The 26,848-nt window shown below is 50.8% G+C and overlaps 12 protein-coding genes across 12 annotated transcripts; 10 read left to right on the forward strand and 2 right to left on the reverse strand.

Moving 5' to 3' along the window:
• Positions 1–881: 881 nt before the first annotated feature.
• Positions 882–3,996, reverse strand: BDZ99DRAFT_493058 (uncharacterized protein). The gene is made up of 3 exons (XM_033723203.1): positions 2,190–3,996; positions 1,795–2,141; positions 882–1,741 (listed from the first exon to the last, which is right to left on the reverse strand). The coding sequence occupies exons 1-3, from the start codon at positions 3,807–3,809 to the stop codon at positions 1,063–1,065; spliced, it is 2,646 nt and encodes an 881-aa protein (XP_033584160.1). The 5' UTR covers positions 3,810–3,996; the 3' UTR covers positions 882–1,062.
• Positions 3,997–4,609: 613 nt separating this feature from the next.
• BDZ99DRAFT_564972 (uncharacterized protein) lies at positions 4,610–5,913 on the forward strand. The gene has a single exon (XM_033727422.1). It carries the CDS (start codon positions 4,684–4,686, stop codon positions 5,653–5,655), a length of 972 nt encoding a protein of 323 aa, XP_033584161.1. The 5' UTR covers positions 4,610–4,683; the 3' UTR covers positions 5,656–5,913.
• A 3,159-nt stretch (positions 5,914–9,072) lies between these two features.
• BDZ99DRAFT_529488 (uncharacterized protein) lies at positions 9,073–10,253 on the forward strand (the record flags this gene model as incomplete). The annotated part of the gene is made up of 2 exons (XM_033726406.1): positions 9,073–9,411; positions 9,455–10,253. 2 exons carry the CDS (start codon positions 9,073–9,075, stop codon positions 10,205–10,207), a joined length of 1,092 nt encoding a protein of 363 aa, XP_033584162.1. The 3' UTR covers positions 10,208–10,253.
• Positions 10,254–11,119: 866 nt separating this feature from the next.
• On the forward strand, positions 11,120–12,698 carry BDZ99DRAFT_456958 (uncharacterized protein). Its single transcript, XM_033718575.1, has 2 exons — positions 11,120–11,538; positions 11,597–12,698. Exons 1-2 carry the CDS (start codon positions 11,436–11,438, stop codon positions 12,313–12,315), a joined length of 822 nt encoding a protein of 273 aa, XP_033584163.1. The 5' UTR covers positions 11,120–11,435; the 3' UTR covers positions 12,316–12,698.
• A 330-nt stretch (positions 12,699–13,028) lies between these two features.
• BDZ99DRAFT_456959 (uncharacterized protein) lies at positions 13,029–13,286 on the forward strand (the record flags this gene model as incomplete). The annotated part of the gene is made up of 1 exon (XM_033718576.1): positions 13,029–13,286. The coding sequence occupies exon 1, from the start codon at positions 13,126–13,128 to the stop codon at positions 13,282–13,284; it is 159 nt and encodes a 52-aa protein (XP_033584164.1). The 5' UTR covers positions 13,029–13,125.
• A 28-nt stretch (positions 13,287–13,314) lies between these two features.
• On the forward strand, positions 13,315–15,118 carry BDZ99DRAFT_456960 (uncharacterized protein). The gene is made up of 3 exons (XM_033718577.1): positions 13,315–13,394; positions 13,491–13,587; positions 13,646–15,118. Exon 3 carries the CDS (start codon positions 13,748–13,750, stop codon positions 14,996–14,998), a length of 1,251 nt encoding a protein of 416 aa, XP_033584165.1. The 5' UTR covers positions 13,315–13,394; positions 13,491–13,587; positions 13,646–13,747; the 3' UTR covers positions 14,999–15,118.
• A 1,059-nt stretch (positions 15,119–16,177) lies between these two features.
• Positions 16,178–18,581, forward strand: BDZ99DRAFT_505005 (phospholipase D/nuclease). Its single transcript, XM_033724077.1, has 5 exons — positions 16,178–17,070; positions 17,116–17,294; positions 17,344–17,737; positions 17,788–18,089; positions 18,150–18,581. The coding sequence occupies exons 1-5, from the start codon at positions 16,216–16,218 to the stop codon at positions 18,169–18,171; spliced, it is 1,752 nt and encodes a 583-aa protein (XP_033584166.1). The 5' UTR covers positions 16,178–16,215; the 3' UTR covers positions 18,172–18,581.
• BDZ99DRAFT_456963 (uncharacterized protein) lies at positions 18,444–18,746 on the forward strand. Its single transcript, XM_033718578.1, has one exon. The coding sequence runs from the start codon at positions 18,470–18,472 to the stop codon at positions 18,662–18,664; it is 195 nt and encodes a 64-aa protein (XP_033584167.1). The 5' UTR covers positions 18,444–18,469; the 3' UTR covers positions 18,665–18,746.
• A 745-nt stretch (positions 18,747–19,491) lies between these two features.
• BDZ99DRAFT_373361 (uncharacterized protein) lies at positions 19,492–21,322 on the forward strand (the record flags this gene model as incomplete). Its single annotated transcript, XM_033714864.1, has 3 exons — positions 19,492–19,620; positions 19,708–20,054; positions 20,110–21,322. The coding sequence occupies 3 exons, from the start codon at positions 19,492–19,494 to the stop codon at positions 21,320–21,322; spliced, it is 1,689 nt and encodes a 562-aa protein (XP_033584168.1).
• Positions 21,323–21,336: 14 nt separating this feature from the next.
• On the reverse strand, positions 21,337–24,204 carry BDZ99DRAFT_529508 (WD40 repeat-like protein; the record flags this gene model as incomplete). The annotated part of the gene is made up of 2 exons (XM_033726407.1): positions 21,337–23,942; positions 24,069–24,204. The coding sequence occupies 2 exons, from the start codon at positions 24,202–24,204 to the stop codon at positions 21,670–21,672; spliced, it is 2,409 nt and encodes an 802-aa protein (XP_033584169.1). The 3' UTR covers positions 21,337–21,669.
• A 210-nt stretch (positions 24,205–24,414) lies between these two features.
• On the forward strand, positions 24,415–24,850 carry BDZ99DRAFT_470243 (ubiquitin related modifier 1; the record flags this gene model as incomplete). The annotated part of the gene is made up of 2 exons (XM_033721619.1): positions 24,415–24,464; positions 24,520–24,850. 2 exons carry the CDS (start codon positions 24,415–24,417, stop codon positions 24,848–24,850), a joined length of 381 nt encoding a protein of 126 aa, XP_033584170.1.
• A 454-nt stretch (positions 24,851–25,304) lies between these two features.
• BDZ99DRAFT_564980 (uncharacterized protein) lies at positions 25,305–26,794 on the forward strand. The gene is made up of 2 exons (XM_033727423.1): positions 25,305–25,526; positions 25,577–26,794. Exon 2 carries the CDS (start codon positions 25,586–25,588, stop codon positions 26,558–26,560), a length of 975 nt encoding a protein of 324 aa, XP_033584171.1. The 5' UTR covers positions 25,305–25,526; positions 25,577–25,585; the 3' UTR covers positions 26,561–26,794.
• The last annotated feature ends 54 nt before the right edge of the window (positions 26,795–26,848 follow it).

Below are 26,848 nucleotides of genomic sequence, written 5' to 3' on the forward strand. Positions count from 1 at the left end.
ACACAAAGGTGCTATGACCTTGGTTGAACCTTGTTACCGCTTTGATTATCCGGAATAATGCCGTCGTTAGTAATTTAGACAAGCTTAATCCAGCGTAAAAGTAGATACCTCTTCTTCGGCGAGTATAAAACGAGAGAGTCTAATTTTGTATATGTACACGTAGTTCCCAAAAATAATAAAGCACATTCTTAGTGCTAACCACCTAAAATTTACAGGTTAAGGTACGAGTTGCACTCCATCTTCTTCTAACTGTCCATTATATCTCAAACAAAAGGAGACAGTTATGGCAGCATTTTAAAAGTAGGTCGAGGGGGCGGGATATATGCTACCATCATCCATAGCCTTTCCATTTCCTGCCAACCCAATTACGCCGCCCTGTTTTTGGAAATATGCTTAATACCCCAGCTGAAAAAAGCGCGCGAGAATAAGATGAGCCACTGAAGAACACTCAAAGTCTTCCCGGCTGTGATTTGGAAGGCTGACACGGTCCCATCCTAGGTGACAAACTCCATCGCGCTCGTTGTCTGGCTGATTGCAATTGCTGACGCCAAAGCAAGCCCAACCGACGCCCATAGCAACCTGAACGAGGCGCGTCTTAGTAACTGCCTGCGCTTCTCTGTAGTTAAGTTGTCTTTTGTTACTGTTTTCAGATGTCGTTTCAATAGCAGGATAAGAATTAGACCAACAACACATAAAACGCTGGTAGCTGCAAGGAGATAAAGAATGGTCTTTGGCTGGATTGTGAGGGCGAAAGAGACTAGGTTTGCTGAATCTGTTATATTGGTCACCTTAGGGTTGCTGCTGGAGATAGAGCTGGCGGCCAGGGAATCATAGCGAATGTAGAGGCAGGGAGGACTCTTCCTAAAGCAACTTCGTCTTGTAAAAACTAGCGGATATCCTTTCGCTCTTGCTCAGAATCGCGTCAATGGAACCGATATACACGTCGCTTCTGACAGCAACGTTAAGCTTCTTGATCAAAAAAATGAATAGTTATACAGTTGGTGTACAAAATATTAAATATGTTCAAAGAATGAAAAGTAAGTTAAAAAAAAAAGGTGCTTCCTATCCGTCATAACCCAGAGGCAGCGTCGTGGTATCGGTATCTCCACCGATACCCAAAACCTGGCCACTCCACAGTCCGACACCGCCCCATTTAGTCCCACTGCCAGGATCACAATAAGACACGACGGCTGTCAGCCCCTTGATGCAATTCGCTATCGTAGCCGCCTTCTCTTCATCGCTCCCTGCCTTGGCAGAGTCGTAATCCTTCACAATACCCTCGATCTGCACCAGTCGCGTAGAAGCATCATATGATTGGCCGTCGATAGGGTAAAATTGTGCCATGGAGACATGATCAACCTCGTAGGTATCATCTCCGATCCAATCGTTGCAGAACTTGCTAATGGGGTCCGTAGAGGCGCTTTCGTCGAAAGAGATCAGGCTGTTTGCAGTGCCTTCGCCATAGCACTTGAGATTCGTCGGCTTGTTGGGGTCTTCCGTAGGCGTAGGCGTGGGCTGTGGCGTGGTACTTGTAGGGTCTGGGGTTGAAGAAGGTGCTTCAGCGGTGGAAGTTGGGTCAGATGTGACGGCGGCGCTCGATTGCGCCGGCGGCTGGCAGCCGTTGCAAGAATCATCACACCCATCCTTCTCTTTCGTCATAATCAGCGCGTAGCATCCCTTGGTTCCGACTTCACATCCTTGCGGCGTGCAGGAACAGGTAGTGTCAGTGCGATCACCCTCGCTGTCGTATGTCAGTACATGTTCATAACTCTGGGTCGGCTTCGGGAGACTTACTCTACTTCACAGGTATAAGCGGTGCCAGATGGCGATGACGTCGGGGCAGAAGTGGCATCCGTAGTGGAAGCAGCGGCGCTTGTGCTAATGGAATCCGTAGTCGAAACAGTAGCGCTTTCAGTACTGGAATCTATACCGGAGCTAGTCGGGCTTGTAGTGCTAGAAGCGAATGCAGAAGAACTGCTGATGGGGCACGAAGATCCATCACGCTTTGAGTTGCCGGTGCAAGGAACCCAATCGTCGTGGGTGATCAGTTGGGCCTGCGTCCAAACTTGATACAAGTGATGAGCTGGATCCCAGTCACCGAACGTATCAGGGTCGAAATTTTGGTTGTTGCTGTAGAGAATCTGGGAGAGAGTTAGCGTGGAAGAATGAAGAGTGTTGCCAGTGCTTACCATTGCCTTTCCATAGGCGCCTGAACTTAAGAATACCTCATTTCTCTGCACTTGATAAACGAATGTTTGGATAGTTGCGCCAGGCACGATCGTGTTTAGAGCCGTGATGATCGCCCCAACCTGGTCGGGGTATTTTTGTGGATTGTTGCCATTGGATGGATTGCCATTGCCATTCAAATCGTTGACCTCTGGCGCTGGTGTCATGATAAAAACCTTGGTGGTAGCGCTGTCTGCCCAGTCCGCGGCATAACCCCCAAGATCTGTGTTCAAGAAACCGATTACGTCTGCCTGGAACTTTGCATCCCCCGATGTAAAGGAGGGACGCTCCCAGAAATGGCTTGCCCATGCGCCCTTACGAGATACGACAATGACAGAGGTACAACCCTCTAAGCCCTCAACAAGAATGTTGTGCTCTGCCTCATCAAAAGCGGTATACTTTGATGAAGAAACACCTTGCCTAGCCACAGCATTGCCGGGGACCGGTCCATCCGCAAGTTCGACTGTTTGGGTGTTTGCGTTAGTCTTGACCTCGCTGTAGGTCTCAGCAACGCCATCGCTGTCATCTCCGGGGATGTTTCGTTTTTTACGAGATTGAGTAGCGTGTTGCATAAAATTGCCAATTTCGCGTTTTGGTTTTTCTGGAGTAGCGGTTGGTGCAGCTACTCCGCGACGAAGATTGCAGATTGCGCAACCCACCTCGCAGTAGAGCCCAGATGACGACGAAGAGCTAGAGGAGCTGGAACTGCTCGAGGACTCCGAAGACGACGCGGTTGTTGTGGTTTGAGACTCTTGGTTGCTGGTGGGCTCTTGAGTGCCTTGTGTGTCGCTGGGGTTAGTGTCTTCGCAGCCAAATTGACAGCCAGTATTGCCACCATCTCCTCCAGGTCCCGGTGGGGCGATTGGAGGGGGACCAGGAATGGGCAATGGCCAGCCAACAGGTAGGCTGGGAATCCACCAGATAGCAGCTCCAGCTGTATAAGACGCAGTGGTGGTCGTTGAGGCGTCAGACTCGACGATTGTCGTGTCTTGGGTAGCGGTGGTAGAGACATACGTTAGCGAATATGTCGTACCCGAGACGACTGTAGTCGAGACACCCCATGGTACAGTAGGAATCGCAACAACAGAGGAAGAACTGAAGGTGGTGATAGGTGCGGTTGTGGGAAGAGCAGTATCGGAAGAACTGGTGAGAGAGGTGCTCTCAGAATCGCTCGTAGTGGCAGACACGGTTGTGGGAAGAGAGATATCGGAAGAAGAACTGCTTTCAGAACTGCTTTCAGAGCTGGTAGTGGTGACGGATATGGTCGTGAGAACAGCAGTGCCGAGGAGAGAACTGCTTTCAGAACTGCTCTCAGAGCTGCTCGAGATGACCGACTCGGTCGAGGGAACAGCGGTACCGAGGAGAGAACTGCTCGTGGCGGCAGCCGCGGTCGTACTATTGCTGTATAAAGTCTCCGAAGCATCTCTTAGCTTGAAGCGACCTGGTATCGGCGCACGCTTCGGAGGGACTCTCGCATCCCAACGGCCAGGTGCTGGCCTTGCGCCAGGCAGGGCAAGCGCCGGAGTGAAAAAAGATTGTGAAAGGAGAAGAACGAGACCAGAAAAAACGGTAGTCGATACCATGTTAGCGGTGGAGAAACGCTAAGGAAGGAAAGTACTGCTGTTCACAGAAGTAGGAATGGTCGCGTTCAAATACAAAAAGCCAAAGTGAAATACGAGTGTTGACATTCGACGAAGCGAACCACATATTTTTGCACCATGACAGAAAACGACAAGGAAACGGAGGATCAAGCTTACACATTGACTTTTCTTAGCGCCCTGTTGTTATACGAAGGCGTTTGAACGAAACAGCCTGTTCCTCAATGGGGCTCCATCGGGTCGTTTCATGGCGCTTCTTCTACGAGGGATGCCGGCACGTAGCATTATTGCAGGAGGGCGGGTCCATGGCATCGCCCGACAGCGGTGAGCGGCCGGGTAGACGATTAAGGAAAGCGCAATCCTGGGAGAGTCAGCCGCACGTATGAATTACTTACGAGTATACTCTGATCGACCGTGTCCAAACAATGGGGGCCAGGCACAGAGCATCGGAGCCTTCAGCTCATTTGCATGACGCGGCTTGCGGCTGTCAAAGTACCCCTTGCAGGATGGCGTGTCTCGGGGGACGGGTACCTGCACGGATGTCTCTGTTGCCTCTTGTCGCCCCGTTGTTTCAGTGCCGACTCCCTGATGATGGAGATGGAGGCATGCGTATTTTAAGGACGGGGACTATACTCGCAACGAGCATTCAAGGGCTAGATCGGACATCGCAGGTGAAGTGGGCCTGCGCACCAGGGGCAGCCGAGCCTTGCGGCTCATGCGCTAGCGTGCACGTGATGACCGCATCCGTCATCTGCAACGACGCTCACGTCGTCCACTCCTCTGCCCGTGTGGTGGCTCATCGTAAAAGGTTTCCGATCCCTAGAAACCTTTGATTCCACTTATCCAAATAGTCACCGAGATGTCTTCGCCCGCCCCTACTGCTTCAACCTCCGTGTCCAGTGCTGCTCCACCCCAACGGCCGCGTGCTTTAATCCTCACGGCTTGCCAGACCGACGACGTCTCCCTCATCTCCCAAGCTCTCTCGCTTGCCTCCTCAGACTCGCGCGACACTGTCCCAGAACTCTTATCCCGGGCCGTCACGCAATCCATTCGTCGAAACGCAACCAACGTCCTAACGTACGTCCTCAACCATGGCGCGGAAGTGCCTGCATATTCAAGTCTCAACATTGAGGACCATTCCAAAGCAATCTTCGAAATCCTAGTCGCTCACGGCTGGGACATCAACGCCCGACGTCCTGGAGATCGACCGTTGTTGTGGGAAGTAGTTGGCGACGGAGACCTCGTCGCATGGTGCCTGGACCACGGCGCAACTGCAATTCCGAATGATCTTGGCCCCGCTAGCGATGATGAGCGCAGAAAAGACGAATATGGCTGCCCTCCGCTACTAGAAGTTGCTGCGTCACAGAGCACAGTGGCGACTTTCGAGCTTCTGAGGTCGAAAGGCGCACAGCTAGGTCGGCGGACGCTACATTTCGCTGCAAGAGCAGCGATCAAGAGCGGAGATAGAGAGGGAGAGCAACCGCAAATGCTGGATAAAGACCGCGCGAAACTGCACTCGGAGCGCATGGCTGTGGTAGTTCATCTCGTAGACGCGCTCGGGCTGGATCCGAACGCGTTAGACCAGCCTGCCGGGTGGTCACTAGGAAATCATTGGGGAACGCCGCTATGTTACGTCGCACATTCGAATCCCAACTGGGACTGCAGTGAGGTTGTCACGTTTCTGCTGCAGAAGGGTGCAGATCCGGGGCTTGTCATGGACCCTGCTGGCTGGGACGCGGTGGAGCTTGCGAGGCGGTCCAAGAATCAGCGGTTCTTGGACCTCATAGAGGACTGGAAAGCAAACCGGCTAGAGCGAAAACCGGGTGCTTGAGAGCAAAGTAACGAAGTTTCGGTTAAGAGGAATTCGATAAAGGCGTCAAGCCTTGTTAGAAAGTAGCGTATACCCCTTCAATATTGGGTAGGATTGCGTCAACGAAGACTTCAACAATTGACTGACATGCTGTTCACTCCTGAAGCTGATAGCGAAACGACTTCAAGGTTCTTTCGACAACTCGACTTGAAGTGATTAGATTGACATGATATGAAACGCTTCTCCTGGACATCAACTTTACCAGACTGTCAATGCTACATGAAATATTTTTCAACACTGGGTTTCAAACATGATATATTGAAAACGTAACATCATAAATTCGTTATGACCCGTACGTGCATCAGACCGTATGTACACTTTCCTCTTTAATACTGTTGTATCAATCAACGTACCATCATTGACGTGGACCACGAACTTCCGCGCTGCTGAACGCCTTGATACGGACTTGATGCATGAGTTCCACTAGCATATATGCAACCTCTTCACCATTGTCGTCCACAACTCCTGCCTGCTCCCGCTGTTCTAGACAAAATTTGAGCAACTTGGGTCGAAGTAAAGCCTCTTTAGCTTTAGCAAGACATTCCTTTGCAAGTTCAGGACTGAGTTTGTTTCCGGTGCGCTCTATGAACAATCGTTCGGTATCGGGATCATGGTCCTTCCACGAAGCTTGCGCACATCGCGCTAAACTAGTGTATATGAGTGACATCTCTAGATCTACCCTCATGACTATCCCATGCTGAAAGACGTCGACAAGATATTCATTATCGCGTTCCTCGGTGACCCTGCCGACCACGGCATTCAGAAGAACATTAGAAGGACGAAGGGCATCCTGGAGTATGATTGCGCCGCCTTCCAAGCTCTGCTCTGATCGCGATTCCTCCTTTGATTTACTCCACGGCCTATTCAAAGATATGGCAAACCAACTTCCGCATGCGGCCTAAAAGGTGTATTTAGTGCCCAACTGTAGACCAATGCTCCAGCCGCTTCTGGATATTTTCGGCCGGATAAGGACACCAGGCAAGTTTACGAGTAGCCCAAATTTTGTGGGTTTGACCTCCAGCCTTTCCCACAACTCGTTCGGCCCAGCCCACTCGTTGTGTATCGTACCTGGAATAGGACCTGAGAAGGTCGACGGGGCCCAGCGAAATCCCGGTGTGGCCAATTTTTCTGGTGCTTTTGAAAAGACCAAGCTGTGCGGTAAGATTGGCAACAATTCTCAAAAGGCCTCCATCTTCCGGGCGTCGTTAGTGTTATATACTTATAGAAGAGGCCCGTGCAGGCCTAATATATACTAGATCTACTATAGCAAGCGTGCCTACAGTAGATCTATACATCACGTGCCATTGCATCACGTGCATGGCGGCCGAATATCAACCGAACATCGAGAATTCCACAGCGAAGCCGTTTGGAAGATTCACTCCCCGCTGCCTCCCGCCGCCTCCGTCCACCTAGCAGCACAAGGCACGGCACACCCCCCCTCGAGCTAGCCCTGCAGTGCGACACATGGAGGATATAGTTGTTATTGTGGAGGATATGGAGGGGTCGTGAGAGTGCACAGACCTCGGCACCCAGTCGTGTAGCAGTGTTTTTGCACGTGACTGGATCAATTTTCACGCCAGCCGGCGGTTGCCAATGTATACGAGCAGTGGAACGCCGCATCTGGATATCACTCAGATTAGAACTGAGTCATTCAGTATCATACTAAGGAGGAGGACTTCGACGAAGTCTCAATCCTGGCTTGTTCCAGAGCGACGGCACGCTACCGCAAAGAGAGCTTTGTTAAAACAAGACAGCTTTATTGAAGAATATCTCTCGTTTATTCTAATCTTGTGTTCAGCGTCATAGCCCTAGATTAGATGGCGGCTTTTAAGAGAAATATGCGAAAGGGATATTTCGGATTTGGCAGCACGACAACACCGCACCACTCTTTGCGACAGAATCCCGTTGGGGGTCAGCCTTCTTTGTAGATCGGTCGTGTATCATGTATAACACTGTTACCATTGGCTATGGGCTTTATGAGAACTCAGACTCTGAATGACTCAAAACCATAAGTGCAAGTACGTGAGGGAAATCGGGTAGTGTCTGAGAGCGGGATTATTTCGCAGCTATGATACCAAGACTATCTGGCTCTTGCTCCTTCTTAGGAGTGCACGTGGCGGGATGACAGGGAGAGAGGTCGCGGTCTCAGCTATTCTTTCAGTACTACGTAGGTACTGGAGTACGGGATTTCTGACAGCTTTTACCACCAAACGATTCTCCGAGAATGAGGTTAGGGGCTTGCAGGCGGGCGAGTCTTCTTCATGCACCCGAACGAGCAACGTGTAAACACGCCGTAACTTATCAGTCTCAAATGTTTAGTTATATGAAATTACTTTATACAAGCTTTTAAGCTAGGAGGTGATTGCTGATAGTGCTGGAGTAATGAAGCCAGGAAGCAATACCTGTGTACGTTGAGTCGGCACCACGGGCAGTAGTCTCCTGTCAGTAGAAGCGATCGAAACATTTACAAACTTAGGGAGGAGTTTATTGACTATATCCACATAATGAGAAGCACTGACTTCTGAGTGTCTTTGGTTTCAGCTTCACAGAATGGTTCCTGCCATCCCCCCGAATAGAACATGGAACCCTCGGCCTGTAATCCTCTGCGTCGTCAGGGTTCATGGTGGCTCCGGCTCGTAGGCGCCACAATATCGATAGCTGCGCCATAGTCCCGATACCGCTAGGGAAACAGGAACACAGCCCCTGCCGTAGATTAGTCTTAGACCACCCGATAGTAAAACGTCCTTCCAGACCGTCCTTCCAGACGCCTCATCTCCACCACGAGTATGCGTCAGGCCGCCACAATCATCACCCGTCTCCCCTATGCCAGACCCGAATCTGCTTAGCGCCCACCGTTTGACAGGCACAACAGCCCACTACCTCGAACCAGAGACAGGAGCTTCCCGCTCAGATCCCTCGCCGGGAAGCTGCAGCAGTGGCCCACAACGTCTGATGGCCTGTACTCTATCGGCAAGCTGCATCGAGAAAATCTGAAGAATGCGTATGGTAGCTCAAACTCTGTTATAGAGCATCTGGATGAGAGAATGATAGACGCGAAAAGGTAGCAACAATGAAGTAGCTCTCTCACGATAATCTTGCCAATCAACAGGCTGTGGAAGAGGTTTCAAGTGGTATGGCTGCTGGGACAGGGTCTGTGCACTTTCCAGGAACACCTGCCCCCTGCGCGCGGGATAGACAAGCATCTTCGATGGGAGATCGCCCCTGAGGAGACATGCACTCTAAATGTTCCAATAATAAGCACCATTCGCCATGCATCTGTTTGTTTTCTCCCGCTTTTCCCTCCTCATCTTGCCAGTCTTTGCTTTGCTCCGTCGACCTTCACTCGTTTGAATCGCTTGCACCTTGCTTCTCGTCAACATGCATATCCACGCTTGTCTGATCACGCTCGCTTCATTGTCACTTTCTGCTTCTGCTTCTGTTTGTTCGAGTGGGATTTACAAGGACCTTCTTGTCTTGTCTGCTCACCCTGCCGCTGAAATCTATTGCTCTCTTCACTATCCCCTGCCGAAACACACCGTCACAGTTACCTCTACTCCGCACAAGTATGCCAACAGACACGCGCCAACCAGCGGCAAGAAATTCTCGACGACCGCTATTCCCAAAGACTGTACTGCTAAGTGGTCAAGCGCATATAAGACCGGTGGTCATTTCCTGAGCACGTTGTGCTCTTGCATCGAGACCCCAGTGACCAAAACGGTAAGAGCAGGGCCGGAGAACCGTATAGGTGTCCATATGCAAGTCTGACAGAAACCCAGCTTACCGTCACACCGGTGAAAACATCGACAAAACCAACGTCAAGTCCAAAGAGTTCCTCTCATTCGTCGAGCAGACCAACGCCCACGCCGAGCTCGAAAAGTCTCTCTCATTCGTCGACCAAACCAGCGTCCACGCCAAGTTCGAGGAGTTCTTCTCATTCATCAATAAAGTCCACACCGAGTTCGAAGAGTACATCCCATTCTTTGATCAAACCAGCGTCCACGCCAAGTTCAAAGAGTTCCTCCCATTCATCAACCCCGCCAACGCCCACTCCGAGCTTGAAGAGTTCCTCTCATTCTTCGAGCACGTCTCATTCTTCGAGTACGTCCCATTCGTCGAGCGGCGTCTCTTCCCACACACCATCTTCTTCGGTGTCGTCCAGCCCGATATCGGTCTCTTTCACTCTGAGCTCCACGTCGTCCTCAACATCGTCCTCTACACCATCCTCCACGCCATCCTCTACGCCATCCTCTACGCCGTCGTCAACACCTTCATCGACGCTGTTCTCTACGCCTTCATCTATGCTATCGTCTACTCTATCTTCTACAGCCTCTATATCCAGCGCTATCAGCTCACCCTCTTCATCCACTGCCTCCTCAGTCACTGTCCCACCACCCACCGTCACTGTCACACCCTCGCCACCTACAGTCACTCCCTCACCACCCACGTGCCCCGGATCCGACGGTCAATGCGTTTTGACCTCAGGGGGCTATTATCTCATTTCTTGCTATCTTGACTACGTAAGTCTTCCCATGCATATTTAAGTACTTAAACTGATTACTTTCGAGTACGGGAATGATCTACCTGAGAGCCCGCAACAGGCTGATAGCATATCTGGTTGTATCGACGAATGTAACGCACTTTCTGCCTGCGTTGCTGCTTCTTGGATCCCCCCAACTAGCGGAGGGCCTGGATTTTGCTATCTGAAAGACACTATTACTGAGGAGCGCGCCGATACCGAAATTCAGAGTGGCAAGAAGGTGGACAGCTGCCCCGCATCGCCCGCGAAGTTGCTTCGGCGATCTAGGGGAAGGGCGCTTTCTCCACGACACGATGTAGAAGGTTAAGCTCCTTCTAGAGGGTCGATGTTGATATGGAATGATCATGGCCGTCGGATAAAAGGAATCTATGTCGTCTTCCGAAGACTTTGGGTTGGCACTATTTTCTCTACGGAATTCTCAAAAACGTCTCTATACATTGTGATGCCACTGCACGTGGTTTTTTAATGGAATATTAGAGAGCTGGGTTCTGAATCTTGTTCATGTCCCTCTTTATGTAATAGATAACGCTACATGGGTGCAATCGAGTACATACGATGCAAAGTGTCTCGTCGAGAGAAACGGCTAGTCTTAAATAGGATAATCAAAAGCTTGGAAATTTCTATTAAGGCATTTGGTACTGTACACTGGTGTCAATTCTTCTACGAAACGAGTTCGGTTATTGCTGTCAATTTGATTGGAATGGTGCAAATATTACGATACGTATTGCCTACCTATCTCGTGACTCCAGACCAATCATGTTGAGCGCATCTTCGCAAGAAGGATGCGTAGGGCGTTCGGCAAGCTCTCGGGGGCTGGTGGCCGAGGCGGGTGGATATCAGCCCGATTCCACTAGAAGATCCCCCGAAAGCCCTCCAGAAATCCCCATCGCTCAATTCTCGACATCCAACTTCGCGCGACCAGGAGAAAACTCGCTGCCTAGCATGGCACTGCGCGTCTACGGCCGCAGCGAGCTGCTTATTACGGCAATTCGCGTCCATGACTTCAGCGAGCTGAGGCCGCCGTCAAAGTATAAAGAGGACACTTGACCGCGAACGAGAGAACATTCATCATAACCCACAGCTTTCCACCATCAGAGACACTTATTCCTCCAACTTATACCAATCTACCGACCTAGTTCACGAGTCTATTTGAGGAACCCGGCGGACGAATTCTTTCCAATTTACTCACGTCCCAAGAATCACAATGAGCACCACCAAGCCTACCCTCGCATTCTTCGGCGCAACAGGCGGATGCGCATCTGCTGCCCTCACCGCAGCTTTGAAAGACAACTATATAGCAACAGCTCGTATGCACCAGTACCACGCCCCTTTAACACCCAAGCATGTCTAACACGTATCCCATAGTGGCGCGCACCCCCGAGAAACTCCGCAAGATACTCGCCTCAACACCCCACTCGGTTCCTTCGTCGACCCTAAACAGCGCCCTCACAATCCTCGCCGGCAACGTCAAATCCGTGGAAGATGTCAAGAAGGCACTCGTGCCACCAACATCGCCTACTCATCTTGTTGACACGATCGTTTTTGGCGTCGGGGCCCTTCCCCGCATCAATTATTCGCTGTGGAAGCCTTTCACGCTCGATGATCCCCACGTCTGCGCGACAGGGACAGCAACCGTTCTGGCTGCTTTGACGAGTCTCGCAGACGAAGGCATTAGGACTACCGCGAGCGGCGAGAAACCGGTGTTCGTGACGATTAGCACGACGGGTGTGACTGATGGGAAACGGGACGTGCCGTGGTTGCTCTACCCACTATACCACTGGGCGTTGCAAGTGCCGCATGAAGACAAGAAGTCGATGGAACAACAGCTTTTTGGTGCTGCGAAGGACAGCAAGATCCGCAACTTTGTGGTCGTGCGGCCGACTTTGTTGAGCGGTGGGGCGCAGGGGGCGGATAAGGTCAGATCCGGGTGGGAATGGGGGATCAGGGGCGTTGAAGGCAGAGGGAAGGAACAGGGTCCTGCGCTGGGCTGGTATGTGGGGAAGACGGATGTTGGCCATTGGATTTTCCAAGAAGTCATCAAGAAAGGAGGATGGGAGGGCAAGTGTGCGACTTTGACCTATTGAGCATCAAGTGCGTTCCAGGTGGATCCGTAGAGCATGGCAAGGGAAGCCATGGTTTAGAGGATTTGTAAAATATGGTCCCGTTATTCTACTAATTTCACTGTTTTAATGTCAATACCCTCAACATTCACGAACGTAATTTCGATCACCTTCGTTTCCATCTACCATTGTCACGGGCGCCTCATCACAGTTCTGAAAGTGTGAAAGATATGCAAGTTCATCTTTCCATTTAAAATCTAAACGAGCTTAGGCACACGTAAGTCCCATGGTCGCTCTGTCCATAGCAACTTTGTATTTACTCTCTCGGTTTCTGGAAGTGTTTTAGAATTTTGTATCCGTGCTATATATTAGACTAAAAGCCAGGCCATATAATCGATACTGTACCTGCAACTTCAAGGAGACGTAGCTAACGTGCCGCATTACTAACTAAGCGGTGCTTCCTATCAAATGTCAGTCTAATATCTCGAACGGCAGCAGACTCATGGAATCACCTCAAAAGGTATCGTGGAACCACCCAAAAATTACACCAAAAAGATATGCCCTAGCAAAATATTGAACAAAGACATGGCGGAGAAGAATGAAAGAGAAGGGTTATGCTTAAAACGTACCCCGCTAACCAGCCTATTCCCATGGAGCGGCGGCTCCTTGGGCGGATCATTCCTCAAGCTAGCAGCAAGTCAGAACACAACCTCCGACTAGGTCCGGGAATATCGCACTCCAGTTGCACATCCATGCACAGCAAGCATGGCATGAAGCCATATGGAGGCGGCAACGACGGCAATCCGCAGAGGCCAAGGCTTAGTGACGCCCACCATGGCCCCGGCCGCAATCGCGCTCCCTGACAGCCGCGACGACAACACCCCGCCGCGCAAGAAACAGAAGCGCAACAAGCCCACCCTGAGCTGCCTGGAGTGTGTCGAGCGCAAGACGAAGGTATGTGGGGATTGGTTCTTCCAATGGACGTCTGATTGACCTCGTTGGGCTTTGTAGTGTGACAGAGGACGGCCAGGATGTCTCGCCTGCCTCAAACGTCAGTCCGAGTGTCGCTATTCCGAGGTAGCAAACCTAATAGCTTCTGCCGAGTGAGTTATGCTAGTCTCTCAGACATATTTCGTAGCGCAGGGGCCCCCGTCTCAGCAATTTAGTCAGGATATGCTCGATATGCTAACACCCGTCAGTTCCAGGCGAAGCGTCGATCGATCGCACTCTGCTAAAGCAAAGAAGCAGAAAGAAACATCTATCACGGAGAGCGAAAATGGCAGTCTATCCCAAAAGGTGATCTTGAGTTGTGCTTCTGCGATTGGTCCGCCTCGTGTAAGCTGACTTGTTTCAGATGCCAACATCAAGATCACAGGACCGAAGTATGTCGCTTACATCAACGGCCTCATCTTCTGTCTTGCTATCAAAGATCCCGAATTCTACTCAAAGCTCGTCCATGTTTTTTGGATTGGGCTCACAGCATCCTTTCACCAATTACTGGACCAGCCAGGGCGGCTTACCCGAAGTCGTCGGAGTCCTACCAAGCAAGGACCAAGCGGATATCCTCGTGGCCAAGTACTTCGATGCCGTCGATCCAGTGTATCCCATGATACACAAACGGAACTTCCACATCGAGTATGAGCGTTTCTGGTCCTTGTCTCTCCAAGATAAGCAGATAGCCGAACCGAGTCTGCTCGCCCTGCATTTCATTATATATGCTCTGGCAACGCAATTCATCCAAACACCATCAAACCAGGAACGAACCCAGATTGCCGAGTTCTACGTGTCAGCAGCTCAACAAGCGCTACGATTGTCTTCTTATCTGAGCCGGACATCAGTGAGGGCCATCCAAGCCATGGTACTCGTCTGCTATTTCCTCATGAACGATAATCACGCTTCGGATGCTTGGGGCTTCGGCGGTGTCTTGACTCGCCAAGCATATGCCATGGGTCTAAACCGAGATCCAGATATCGTGTGCCCCCGGTGCTCGTTGAGCGAAAGACAGCAGAAACGAAAGGTCTGGCAGGCGGTCCTATTCCAAGACACGTTCCTAACCGTGCTTCTCAAATTACCCCCAACGACGACGTTCTCGGATGTCCGAGTGGAATTACTGACCGACGACCTCGATGAGAACGTCGGAGCTGGACTAACCTCAAACGGCGGCCATGAACCTGTTATAAACCCTATGAGCATCGACAACATCGCGCCAATGTCAGATCCACATCCGCCATACGAGCTAGCAGACCGGCAGTACATTCGTTCCATGTGGCATCTCGCCAATCTCGTGCAGCGAACGTTATGTACTCCGCGATCTCTCAACCGCCCGTTAACCAGCTCTCCGGAAGACAAGATAAACCTCATCAAAACCTACAGCGAGGTGCACGATAGTTTCCCTTCCACGTTAAAAGCATCCGATTATGGCATGGTATCTGGCCTTGCGAGCAGCAACCCTCGCGTGTTGCGCCAATCAATGTTTTTCCGCTCGAACTACTGGCACTGCGTCATGATCATCCAAGCCGATGTCAACGACGCTGAAGGCGTTTCCTGTAATGTGCAAGGTGCTCTTGAAGCCGCACGAATGGCCTTGGCGTCCTTTTTTGACTTCTGGGAATTCTTGCGAGTCGACGCGGGGGTTTGGTGGGTTTTTCAGCACCGAGCTTTCGAGGAAGCAGTAGGACATCCAGACGCGATGTGTGTCGAACAATAGCTAATGCTTCATGTAGCTACTCATGGCCCGTATTCTTTCCGCCCAGAACGAGCCGCTCTCGCCGAACCAATTCGCTGTGCCGCCTAGCTCGGACCCTCTGTTCATGCTCGCAAAACTGGACGTGAGAAAAACTCTCGATATCCTGGAACTCGTCAGCAGTGTTGCGCCTGAGATGCAGAAAACGCGTACGGATGTGCTGCGGACCGCATTTGAGGATATCACGTGGTGAGCGCATAGTAATCCCATTTCATACCCATGTATCCGAAATTTCATGTAATTGATCGCTAGGAAGTTTCTAACGGCGCTTGGAAAGAAGCTGTCGTCGGAGCGTTCTTACTCCTGTACATATTCCCATCCACTAATAATGTACAAGAAAAGGAAAATTTGAATTCAAGCCCCTGCCGTACCAAGATCCCCCTTTTATGGACTTGGAAGTATGACGAGCGTGCTTCCTCTATAATCTCGTCTCTGTCATTGCTAGGAACTCCAAAGGAGGGAGGCCCTTTGTAGCTGTAATACTCTTGCTAACACCTCCCATCATCCCAAATCCACTACCACAACACATTCTCGAAGTTCAACCCTTGCACACTCATTCCCGGAATCTCTTTGTACCCAACCTGTTCGGTTTCAAAAATATGAGAGCTTCAAATTGTCGCGCTCCGCGTACCATGTTAGCTTGATTTCGCCCCATAGATATTTCTGGGCAAAGGCGTGGAGGGAGCTGTGCACGAAGGAAGCTTCGCAAATGTCCCAGGAATCCAGATTTTCAAAGGTCAAGGAGATGACGTCTGTGGAAGGCCTAGCAGGTTCATTGCTATTGTTGTTGAGGTAGTTGGTCTAGGACTTGGAGAGGAATGTTTTCAATTGCAAGCATCAGTTAATAGCTGGAAGCCCTGAGGCTTGATTGAGTTAAGAAAAGCATTGCCAAGCACTCATATATACTGCAGAGATAGCTTCAAAGACGGCGACGTCTGCAATGTATGTCCTTGAGGTTCACGGGCGTAAATGTGAGTTGTGAATGTGGGCCAGGGGGACTTTTGAAAAATAAAGTGAATTCTGCCAAGCCGCTAGTTCTATATAAAGACGGTGCCACGTGCAGCAGCCGGGAACCGCCCCTGTGCCTTTTAGGTCACCTTCCAGGCCTCACTGCCTCTAAACTGCAACAACACTTCAAGCTGTACCACCGCAACCTCGCAAATGTTGAAGGGCTGGTCACCATGGACGCATCCGATGACGAAGATGAGCAAGTCAAGCTCGCTATTGCAATGTCTCTGCAAGAAAGCCCCAATTCGACCGTCGCTACTGGCCCACAGCAGAATCAGTACGCATACAGTGAGGCCTTACCAAAAGAAATCACTGAAAAGTCAGTTATGACCGCCACAAGCAATTCCAAACCCGATCTTAAACAAATGCACCTCGAACGACTCGCTCGAGATGAGGCCAGGAAGGTCGAAACAATGAGGGGAAAGAGACAGCGATCTATCTCCCCTCCTCCAATAAAGCGCCACACGCCCGCGCCGTCAGATCGAGAACTTAAGCGGCCGAAAACAAACTCAGTTCCTGAAGTCATCGATCTCGATGCCGATACAAGGGACCCATCTCTGCGAAAACGCTCCTTGACAATTCCCCCAACAACCCTTTCGAGCGTGTCTTCTGAAGCTCGCAAATCGGCATTAGAGTATCCACTCGGTGTAACCAAGAGGACCTGGGCATTCGGCCATGATAGGTCCAATGATATCAAGATTCAGGAAGTTCTGCAGAAGAACACTCTGACTTTCGCCGTTCTCAGCGCGTTCGACTGGGACATCGAATGGTTATTGAGAAAGTTCGAATTTCCCAGGACCAAGTTGATCTTGGTCATGCAGGCAAAAGGAAAAGCAGCACAAGACCAGCATCGCAAAGATGCTGAAGACCTTACCAATCTAGAACTTTGTTTCCCAGACATGTCAGGGCAAATCAACTGCATGCACAGCAAATTAATGCTGTTATTTCACCCTACGCATCTCCGTGTTGTGGTCCCGACCGCTAACCTGAACTCGTATGATTGGGGTGAGACGGGGATCATGGAGAATGTAGGTCATAGAAGCCTATCTTAAAGACGGTGCTAACATATGCAGTCTGTCTTTCTCGTCGACTTGCCCCGACGTTCTGGCAAAGATGCCGACGCTGAGCTGACTCCCTTTGCTAAAGAACTTTTTCACTTTGTTCGGGCAAAAGGGCTGCCGGAGAAAGTTCTCAAAGGCCTCAAGAACTTCGACTATTCCAGAACTAATCATCTGGCCTTCGTTCATACAATGTAAATTCCCCACCTGTCAAGTTGTAGTAAAGTTGCTGATTATATACAGTGGAGGGTCTCACCATGGCGAAGACCTCAAGAGAACCGGTATACCCGGCCTTAGCAGAGCGGTCCGGAGTCTCAATCTGGAAACCGACAATCTAGAGGTCGACTTCACAGCGTCTTCCATCGGGTCCTTGAACGACGCGTTTCTGAAGAATGTTTACTTTGGTGCGAAAGGAGAGGCCCCGGCACAGATCATCGCCCGCGACGTACCGAAGGCATTCCGCGACAAGTTTCGTATCTATTTTCCACTTCACGAAACAGTCCTGAAGACCATAGGTGGGATAGACAATGCCGGTACGAACTGCCTGCAAGCTAGCTACTATAGCAACAGTCGCTTCCCAAAGGAGTGCATGCATGATTACAAGTCAATCAGAACAGGATTGCTAAGCCACAACAAGGTTCGAAGGATCCTTGATATCACTCGTTCGCTAAGCTGACTATGATCTAGATTCTGTTCGCTCGTGGCCAGCGCGTGTCAAGAGATGGTCATGCCACCAACGTGGCGTGGGCATATGTCGGCAGCGCCAACGTTTCAGAAAGCGCCTGGGGAAAGCTATTGATGGATAAGTCCAAGAAGGCTGAGAAGTTGAACTGCCGGAACTGGGAATGCGGCGTGCTCATTGCGATCCCACCAGCGAAGCTCAACACTTGCAAGACTCTCGAGGGCCTGGTCCCCATGGACGTGTTTGCGGGACACGTCGATGTACCCTTTGAGTATCCTGGGGAGAAGTATGGAGCAAAGAAGCCTTGGTAAGATCATTTTTATTTCCTTCCAATGCTCAAGGAGGCCTGGGACTAACCTGTGCATAGGTTCTTCATGGAGCGTCACTAACGTAGAACCTATAATTCTCACTTCTCTTCTTTTCTATTTCTTATGGCCAGTGCTACGTGTACGACCCCTTTTTGCTGCTTGTACGATGTCCTTTTGCTGCACGTACGACACCCCCCCTAGCAGCCTCTTCACCGCGTTTTAATTGGCTTGGAGGGCTCGGATGTTCCTCCGGCCATTCACTCTTACGTATATTTGCACGTGCAGCCTTTCCCTTTCATCTACAGCCTTCCCATTTTGTATAGCTACGTGTATAGCTACGTGTATAGCTACGTGCCTACGTGCCTACGTGCCTAGGAGAATGCCTAAACCGTCGATTTCGCACCTAATAGAGGCCCTCTCTCCATCGCCCCTGGCCTACAAGCACCTACGTAAAGTCCTCATTAACGAGATCCTCCGCATACTCATCAAAGCCCTCATCAGCCGCCTCACGAGCTGCCTCACGAGGCTGCGGCAGGCCTGTCGACTGCGCTGTACTTCCTGCGACAGGCTGTAAACCCCGTACCTGCGCTTCTAGTAGCGCAATCTTCCGCTCAAGGTTTGCCTTGGTATTCGCACGTCGCTTCTTTGTAGGACCTCCTGGTGTTGAGTTCTTAGGTGGCCTACCGCGCTTCCTAGGCGGCTGATTGATATACGCATTTGGAATCTATCGATGCTCCGGAGTAGTCGGCCCGATAAGCGAGCCAATTAAAACGCGGTGAAGGGGCTGCTAGGGGGGGTGTCGTACGTGCAGCAAAAGGACATCGTACAAGCAGCAAAAAGGGGTCGTACACGTAGCACTGGCCTTTCTTATCTCTGGCATAATTCAGCGGCATTTAGACGGAGTTAGGCACGGACAGCGAAGAGGCCATGTCCACGGAGCATCAGAACTTCCAGACTCTGCATAAAATGCACCGATCGTCCTAGATAAACGAGATCAATACACTATCAGTCGTATCTTTCCGGAACAATGTCACCAATTTCGGTGGTATACGTACAACTTTATCAAGATTACTGACAGGAGACTCTGCCACCTAGCCCTATGCCTCGCATCAAAACTGCCGATGCATTCACTCGGCAACTGGGAGCCTGAAAAGCGTGCACAACTTCGCCTAATCGCCATATAGAGGTGACGTGCCGATGTGCACCAGGATGCGAACTAGGCCGGGGCGGACGAGGGGCGGTCGAACCCTGGAGGAATCTCTTGTTGGAATCTCAAGCCGACCGTCAGAAACCACCAAAACTGCATCCGTCAGCCCTCCTCAGTCTCCCGGCGTAATACCTTTTCCATGCATGATAGGGCCTGCAACCATCGCGCACCATCCGCCGCCATCCGGCCTTCATATGGCGCATCTAAACCACCCTGCTGCGCTTCACCGTCACACGCTCTCGACGTCTCCCGTGCGCAACCCTACGAATGTCGCTGAGAGACAGGATATCCCCCTACACCTTTTAGCCCTTATAATATCATTTGTACGTTTTGGATGCCTTCAGTGCCTAATCCCGAGCCCAACCACGCTCCCAGTCTTCCGAGTGGCTTGCTAATGGCCTATATATCAGATTGACGATGTCGCTGATATTGCACGCCTTACGCGGACGTCGCGTCTGCTGTATTACATGACCCTACCCAGACTCTACGAACGTGTCACGCTCCGATCCTATACCGAGATGCGATACGTCAATGGCAAGCCAGAGGGCTATGGGAGCGGGAGTCCCTTTTCCATGGGTCTCAACGCCCTCGTCTCCCGCAACTTTACGAATTACGTCCAAAACTTCAGGGTGCTAGGAGAGTGGAAGGAGTCCGACATTGAAGACTTCTCGAAAGGGCGGGTGCCGGATAACAGCATGATGCTGAATATTGCCTTGCGGGCTGCCATTGATAAGATGCAAAATATACAGTCATTCGGGTACGTCTACCAAGACTTCCACGTGCAATTCCAAAGTTGCGACTAACATGCCAAGGTGGGAACTAAATACGAAGCCTATGCAAACCGTCTACCAGAGTCTGAACTCGCGCTCGACTCTCACCTCCTTCACATTACGCTCGCCCAGCAGGCGCATACCTCGACCTACAGTGCTGATACCCCCGATACCGAACCTTAAGATCCTAAAAGTCTACGACATCGACCCCTTATGCTATCCAGACGACATTTCTATGCTCCTCGTCTCTTCGAAAAAGCTCCAAGACCTAACACTACACTGGAGTCCTCGAATGCGCGACATGGGCGAGGAATCCGTCAATATGCTGACGTACTTCGGCCGCTGCATGACCAACAAACACACAATGAAACTCAAGCGGTTATCCCTCTACAACATGTACACGCGCAATGGTGGCGATTTCGACGATTGTATCAGCCACGAAAGCCTAGAGGAAGTCACGTTTCTCAACTGCATGGGCTCCGGCGACCCTATGACAGTGTTCCTCGACGACACCTGGCGCATAAACCGACCAGACAAGGTCCCGGTCAACCTCAAGACGATGCGGGGAGACTTGGTAGACGAAGCGCATACATTATTCATGGCCCGCTTCGAGGGGCTGGAACGAATCTACCACGTCAGCCAAAAACGCAGCGCGCGCTCTAAATCTAACAGCGTGGCCACCACCCCAGCAACACCATCGCCGTCTTCTGCGTCTCCAGCGAGCACCCCGCTCAACCACGACACGGTCCACCTGGCCTCAGACTACCTAGCAGCCATCCAGACGCACCACGGCAGGACGATACGCCACCTCCTCCTCTCAGACCGCTGGGCGCTGAGCGCCGACGTCATCTCGCAGCTGGCGCGCAGCTGCCCGAACCTCGAGCAACTCGGCATCGCCATCCGCGAGCCCTCGCCGGAAGCCATGCGCCTCGTCGTCTCCTACGCGCCCAAGCTCTTCGCACTGCGCATGCTCGTCCGGCCCGGCTCCGAGCTCGCGGACAAGCTCGACTCCATGGATCCCGAGATGCACCAGCTGGCCATGGGGACCGAGATGTGGCGGCCCGAGTACGCCAACCTGCGGTACGTCGGGTTCGGGGATCTGGTGTTCGAGCTCGGCGCAACGATCAGCATGGGCAAGAAGCGGGCGAAGCCGGATGGCGATGTCAGGTTTATGCGCGTCGTGAAGCTGGTGTCGCGGGATGTGGTGAGGCATATTGAGATTTGGGAGCGGGATTCTTTTGAAATGTTAGCTTAGCGTGGATGAAATGCGTTTTATGTGGCGGTTATTTTGTGAGGCGTACTGTGGGGGGGTTGGGATATAGAGGGTGCGCATGGTTATGGCATGGATATGCTGGTGTACTTGTACGCTCGGGTCGGTAAGGGATCCTGGGGGGTGCTTCGGCATTTTCGGAGATTGGGTAGTATACGACCAAATGTCTTCTGATAAAGGCAGTGGAGCTTTGCTGGTTCATAAGGGTTTTTGATGTCACGTGAGTACTTGAGTGAAATTTCTCTTCGGCCTTATTAAACTTTTCACTTCCAACTCATTAAAAACGCACAGGTGCACATGCTGTTTAGGACTTCAAAATATCTGAATATATCCTATGGTTGACTGCCTATCTTCACTCGCAGGATACGCACAGAGCTGTCCTCACTAGCTATAGCTAGCTCCTGTGTCTCCTCATGACCTGCCCCTTGGTAGGCCGGCCTCCACGCAAGCTGATTTACTTGCTTCGCGGGAGCAAACTTATTTCCGACAATGGAGACTTTAATCTTCGTAGGGTCCTCCACGGAGATGACGCAGATAGCGACTGTCCCGCTCTCATCGCCATACGCGAGAACGAGACGACCGGGGAGTATAGTATGCAGGAATGCCACAGCAGTCACTGCCGCGGTAGCCGAGATCGAGGTGCAGAGCTCGATCTCAGCGCCGGAGAGTCGCCAAAGCTTGACCAACTTGTCTCTTCCAGCGGTAGCGAACATTCGGCACGAGGTGTTCGGCGCCCAAGATCCGTCGAGGATCATCCGGGAGTGGCCTTTTGGGTTTGAATGTGCGAGCTTATACTCGGTCGCGGAAGCTCCTGTGCGTGCGAATACAGCCCATTGTCTATCTCTCCCGACGCTCAGCAAGTATTGATCGTCTTCAGCGAACTCTAAGGCCGTGACGGTTAGCGAATGAGCTGCTAGAGGTGGCTTGATCTCCAGCCACTCTTTGGTGTCGTAGAGGCGGATGACAGCGTGTTCTAAAGAGCTAGCGCGACATGCTGTCGCGATCACAGAGCCGTCATGACTGCTGGCAACCGCAGATATCTCGTATCCGTGACCGTACAGCTTCTCTGACTCTGGCCAGAGAAGATGTCTTGCGAGGTGGTCTTCGAAGGGTGGGTGGTCTAGATCCAGAGTAGATTTGCGTACAATAGAGGCTGGGTCGACGGCCTCTCGTTCATCGTCTTCTTCTGCGACGGGTTCTTCGTCCTCGACGGCCTGAATGGCTTTGTTGGAAAGACCGAGAACGGGGATGTTTGCGGCATCTGGTAGGGTTTGGTTCGTGTCGGATCCTATATCGCAGAGCCGGTTGAGGAGATTCGCGACGCCTCGCGGCTTGTCGAAGACACGAAGAAGTTTCTCATCGGCACCAGATATGAACTGAGTAGCGGAGATTGAGTCGATGCAGTTTAGATCATACCCGTGGATCTGAGGCCTAGAGAATTCGTGCCATGAGCGCTTACTTCCGCGTTTCCATTCTGCGAAGAGTCTGGTTGTTTGATCGGAGCCTGTGGAGAGCAAATACGACCCGTCTTTAGCCCAGCAGATTCCTTTGACTGCTTCGACGTGACCGCTAATTGCTACTCGCTGTAGCCATCGATCTTCTGATTCGGTATAGTGCCACATTCTCCAGCTACCAGTTCGACCCAATGACACTACTAGATCGCCATCGGGTGACCAGAGTCCAATCCAAAAGCCTCCAGCACTACCGGTTGCGGTTGTAGACCCTTTCTGAGAGCTGATTTCGCCTAGTCTAGTTACGCACACCCACACACCAGATGCTGGATCAGATTCCCAGATGGCCAGCGAATTATCCTCAGAAGTGGTCAGTAGTTGAAGTTTCCCACACTGACGACGCCACAAAGCTGTGTAAATCCAATCTTCATGTCCAAGGAGAAGCGCTTCGAAGGTGACTGAGTATCGAGAATCTTTCGACTCAATTCGATGAGCTTTATTTGACAGCGACTTCCCCATTATTCTGAGTGATGGGTCGCTTGCTGCATTGCTAACGGCCGGAAGCTCGTCACCTTGATGCACGCGCCATAGACGTATGTATTTGTCTTGACTGGCTGAAGCGAGAAGAAGATCGCTGCTGTCTTCTTCGCTCTCTCGTGTGAACTCTAGAGATCTAACCCACCCTTCGTGGCCAGTGAGAGTTGCTGCCAAGTCGAATTGGTTTTCTCTAGAGACGAATATTTGTATTGTGCTTCTTGTACCAGCAGCTGCAAGGATAAGGGATGATTCATTGAGCTTAGCAAGAGCTAAACTTAAAGGGAAGTACTTTGGGAGTAAAGTTATGGATTGGAGGAGTTCAACATCAGTCTTGGCATCTTCGGCGTTTTGGATGAGCTTCCACACCTTAACTGTACCATCAGAAGCCCCAGACACAAAGATGTCTGATCCAGGACATACTGCGACACGAGTAAGGGCGCTTTGATGATCCGTGACGGTCTTCATCAGCTCAAAATCCAGATTAGGCTGGGTACGAAGCCATACTCGTATCGTTTTATCAGCAGATCCGCTGATGAGCAGCGTTCGCTCGGAAGATCTAGTGGGGAAGAACTTGACGACAGTTACTTGCTTCTCATGGCCGCCCAGCAGACGGGTGACTCCACGAAGATTTTCATCCTTACATAGTCAGTATGATACGGTTGGGAGAGTACAAAGGACCATCCTACGGCACTTTCGTTTGATTGCTAAACACTGATTTTGAATATAGGAAAGCTATTTAGTACGTACCTCAGGATTCCACAATGCGATATTGTGGTCTGCACCAAATGCAAGTAATTGCGAGCCTTCCCGGTCCCAGTCTGCGGCGGAAGGGTGCCGATTGCCTCCTGTAGATACAAAGTCTGCTGATATATAGTCCATGTGGACGAGTCTGGAACTTGTAGACTTTGTTATCTTACCTGGTTTTGAAGATGGAAAACTTGGGTCTCATTTCAGAGCTTGAGCCATTACGCTAGTGATTAATCTGGACTAGCGTGGTTCTCTCTGCCTCAACCTTCATCCCCGGCCGAGTCCATGAGTCCTTCAAGCCAACATCAAACCATCAACATCACAACACCTTCTCTCGATACAATGTCGGCAGCCAGCACTGAAGACGTTGTTCCCATCACCGTGGAGTTCAGGTACGTTCACCCACCTTTGACTAAATTAGCAGTCCCTCGTTCTAATGCTTTCCAGTGGTGGACTAGAAATGCTCTTTTCAAATGAACGAAAGCACAAGCTTTCAATAGCAGCAAAGGATGAATCTGGGCTGAATTCAAACGTTGCTTTCCTTGTTCGGTATCTGTGCGACAACCTTATGAAAGACCCGAGAAAAGATCTTTTCGTACTTGACGGTACCGTGTGCGTTGTACCCGAGCACGTTTTGAGTCCAGCACTAACTATACAAAGACGGCCGGGCATCCTAGTCCTCATTAATGATGCCGATTGGGAGCTTGAGGGCGAAGACAAGTACGAAATTCAGAAAGGCGATAACATCCTATTCGTGTCGACGCTTCATGGTGGTTGAACTCGTGGAATGCTGGCCACAAGCCAGAGCCGTGATCTCCTTCTCAGATTGAAGTTCAAAATCCCAGCTTGAATCTGTTTCGAAGTGTTCTAAGCAGGATCTCCACGGCTCCGGTCAGATTCACCGGTATCAAACGTATTCACTAGAACACTACGGACTAGGGCTTTTAGACACGTCCTTATTTAACCGGCTTGGCTTATTACTTCTACAACGACACTCCTATCTACCACAACGAGCGGCTTGTGATGACAGAAAGTGTAAGATTGACCTCGGGGATAGGATAACGCCAAGTCGGCCGATCATGCGAATCCGGCTCTGCTGCCTGAGACTTCAATCCCCATAAAAGGCAACGCCCGCCCCATGTCAAGTGCTGAATCCAATCACACCCCCAGCAACCACAAAAAATAGTCCTGGAAGCTTGTACAACCTCTACAATGGTACTTCGAAAAGGCACCAGACCAGCAAAGGTCCCAGAGTGACCAGTGGACATGAAGGTCACCAAGCCTAAGAAAAGAACTTATAGGACTTCTCGAATCTGGCGAATCAAGTACCAGCCTCCTACGCTGTCTCCGCTAGAAACGCGACCCGCCGAGATACTGCAAAAGGTTGCCGTGCTTAGCGATAACCACTCCTACCAGAAGCTAGCAGTCTCATCGGTTCTAAACTCTCCTGCGAGGTGAGATTCGCATCTCGTAATGTATGGAGCGGCATCTCACAGCCCCTTAGCACATATATATGCATTTTTGTTTCCGAGGATTTTTCTGCTACGACGACGAAGCTCCCGACGAGCTCTACCAAGAATGGCTGTTTTCACGGCGCTGGATGACGTGGAGTCTTTTTCAGAAATACGTCACCAGAGCATATGAAAAGTACCACAAGCAGTGGTACGACAGTGACACAATATATTACTATTCAGTATTTCGTATATCTCTTGGGAGGTGCGAAATCAGAAGGAGATGGAAACAGTTTGGGCAACCCGATGTGCATCCACCGAAGTTCAGTCCGTCAGACGAGGACACCGACACCGTTCTTCCCTACCTCAGCGCTATTCAGTGCCACATTTCACCAAAACTTCTGCATGGACCATTTACTCCTGACAAGCTTGCCTTTCTTCGCTTCCTGACAGCCAATCCCATTATGGTGCAACATACGATCAAGATAAAAAGACACTTACGTTCGGGATGGTACCCTCCCTGGTCGACATGGCATGAGGCACTCATGCTCGGTAACTACGAATTATTGTCTCTGTTACTCTCTGATCATCTGATATGGGCTGTTCGACCTACTGGAAAATACTCAATAAAAGCAGTTGAGGAATACAATTCCTCGAGACCCATTCTCAAACTGCTGATTGAGAAGATAGTGAAGAGGTCTGACTACGACTTCAGTGATCTCGCGTTAGCGGACTGCGTAGGACGGGCATCAGACAGAGACAGGTCAGATCGGTGTTGGCTTTTCGAGTGGATTCAGAGAGCACGAGATTGGCAAAATGAGTCTGATTTCGCTCATCCGAGAGAACGAACGACGCCTGGACAGATCATAGAAATCAAGTATCTGGACAGTTTCACACTTGACAACGCTCATCAGAACGATCCTAAATCGAAGAAGGAGCAACTTGAAAGCGAAGTAAATCGTGAGGGCCTATTCAATGTTAATGAATTCTTCTTCTGGCGGAGAAACAAGGAGGAGTTAGAGCGCTATCGGGTTTGAGGGAATAGCAAGAGGATACTACGAGTTCAAGGGACTGTATAAACGTCGATTTTCGCTCTTACTGCGACTATTGCGTGCAATACTCTGATCTACCTGCTCTTCACCTAGTACATTGAAATCAGAGGGTTTTCGTTAGACACCACGCTCACTACGAGTGACATCGCACCTGAGCCACGTGGGGTAATATACGAAGTAAGCGGAATGCAGCCAAGACGCCAATTTTCAGCCTTACCCATACCTGATCCCGAAGGCAACCGTGAGATTTCTATGAATTGCAGCTCTTACGCA

The sequence above is a fragment of the Mytilinidion resinicola genome (assembly GCF_010093595.1).
Source record: "Mytilinidion resinicola strain CBS 304.34 unplaced genomic scaffold BDZ99scaffold_1, whole genome shotgun sequence".
NCBI classification, from domain to species: domain Eukaryota; kingdom Fungi; phylum Ascomycota; class Dothideomycetes; order Mytilinidiales; family Mytilinidiaceae; genus Mytilinidion; species Mytilinidion resinicola.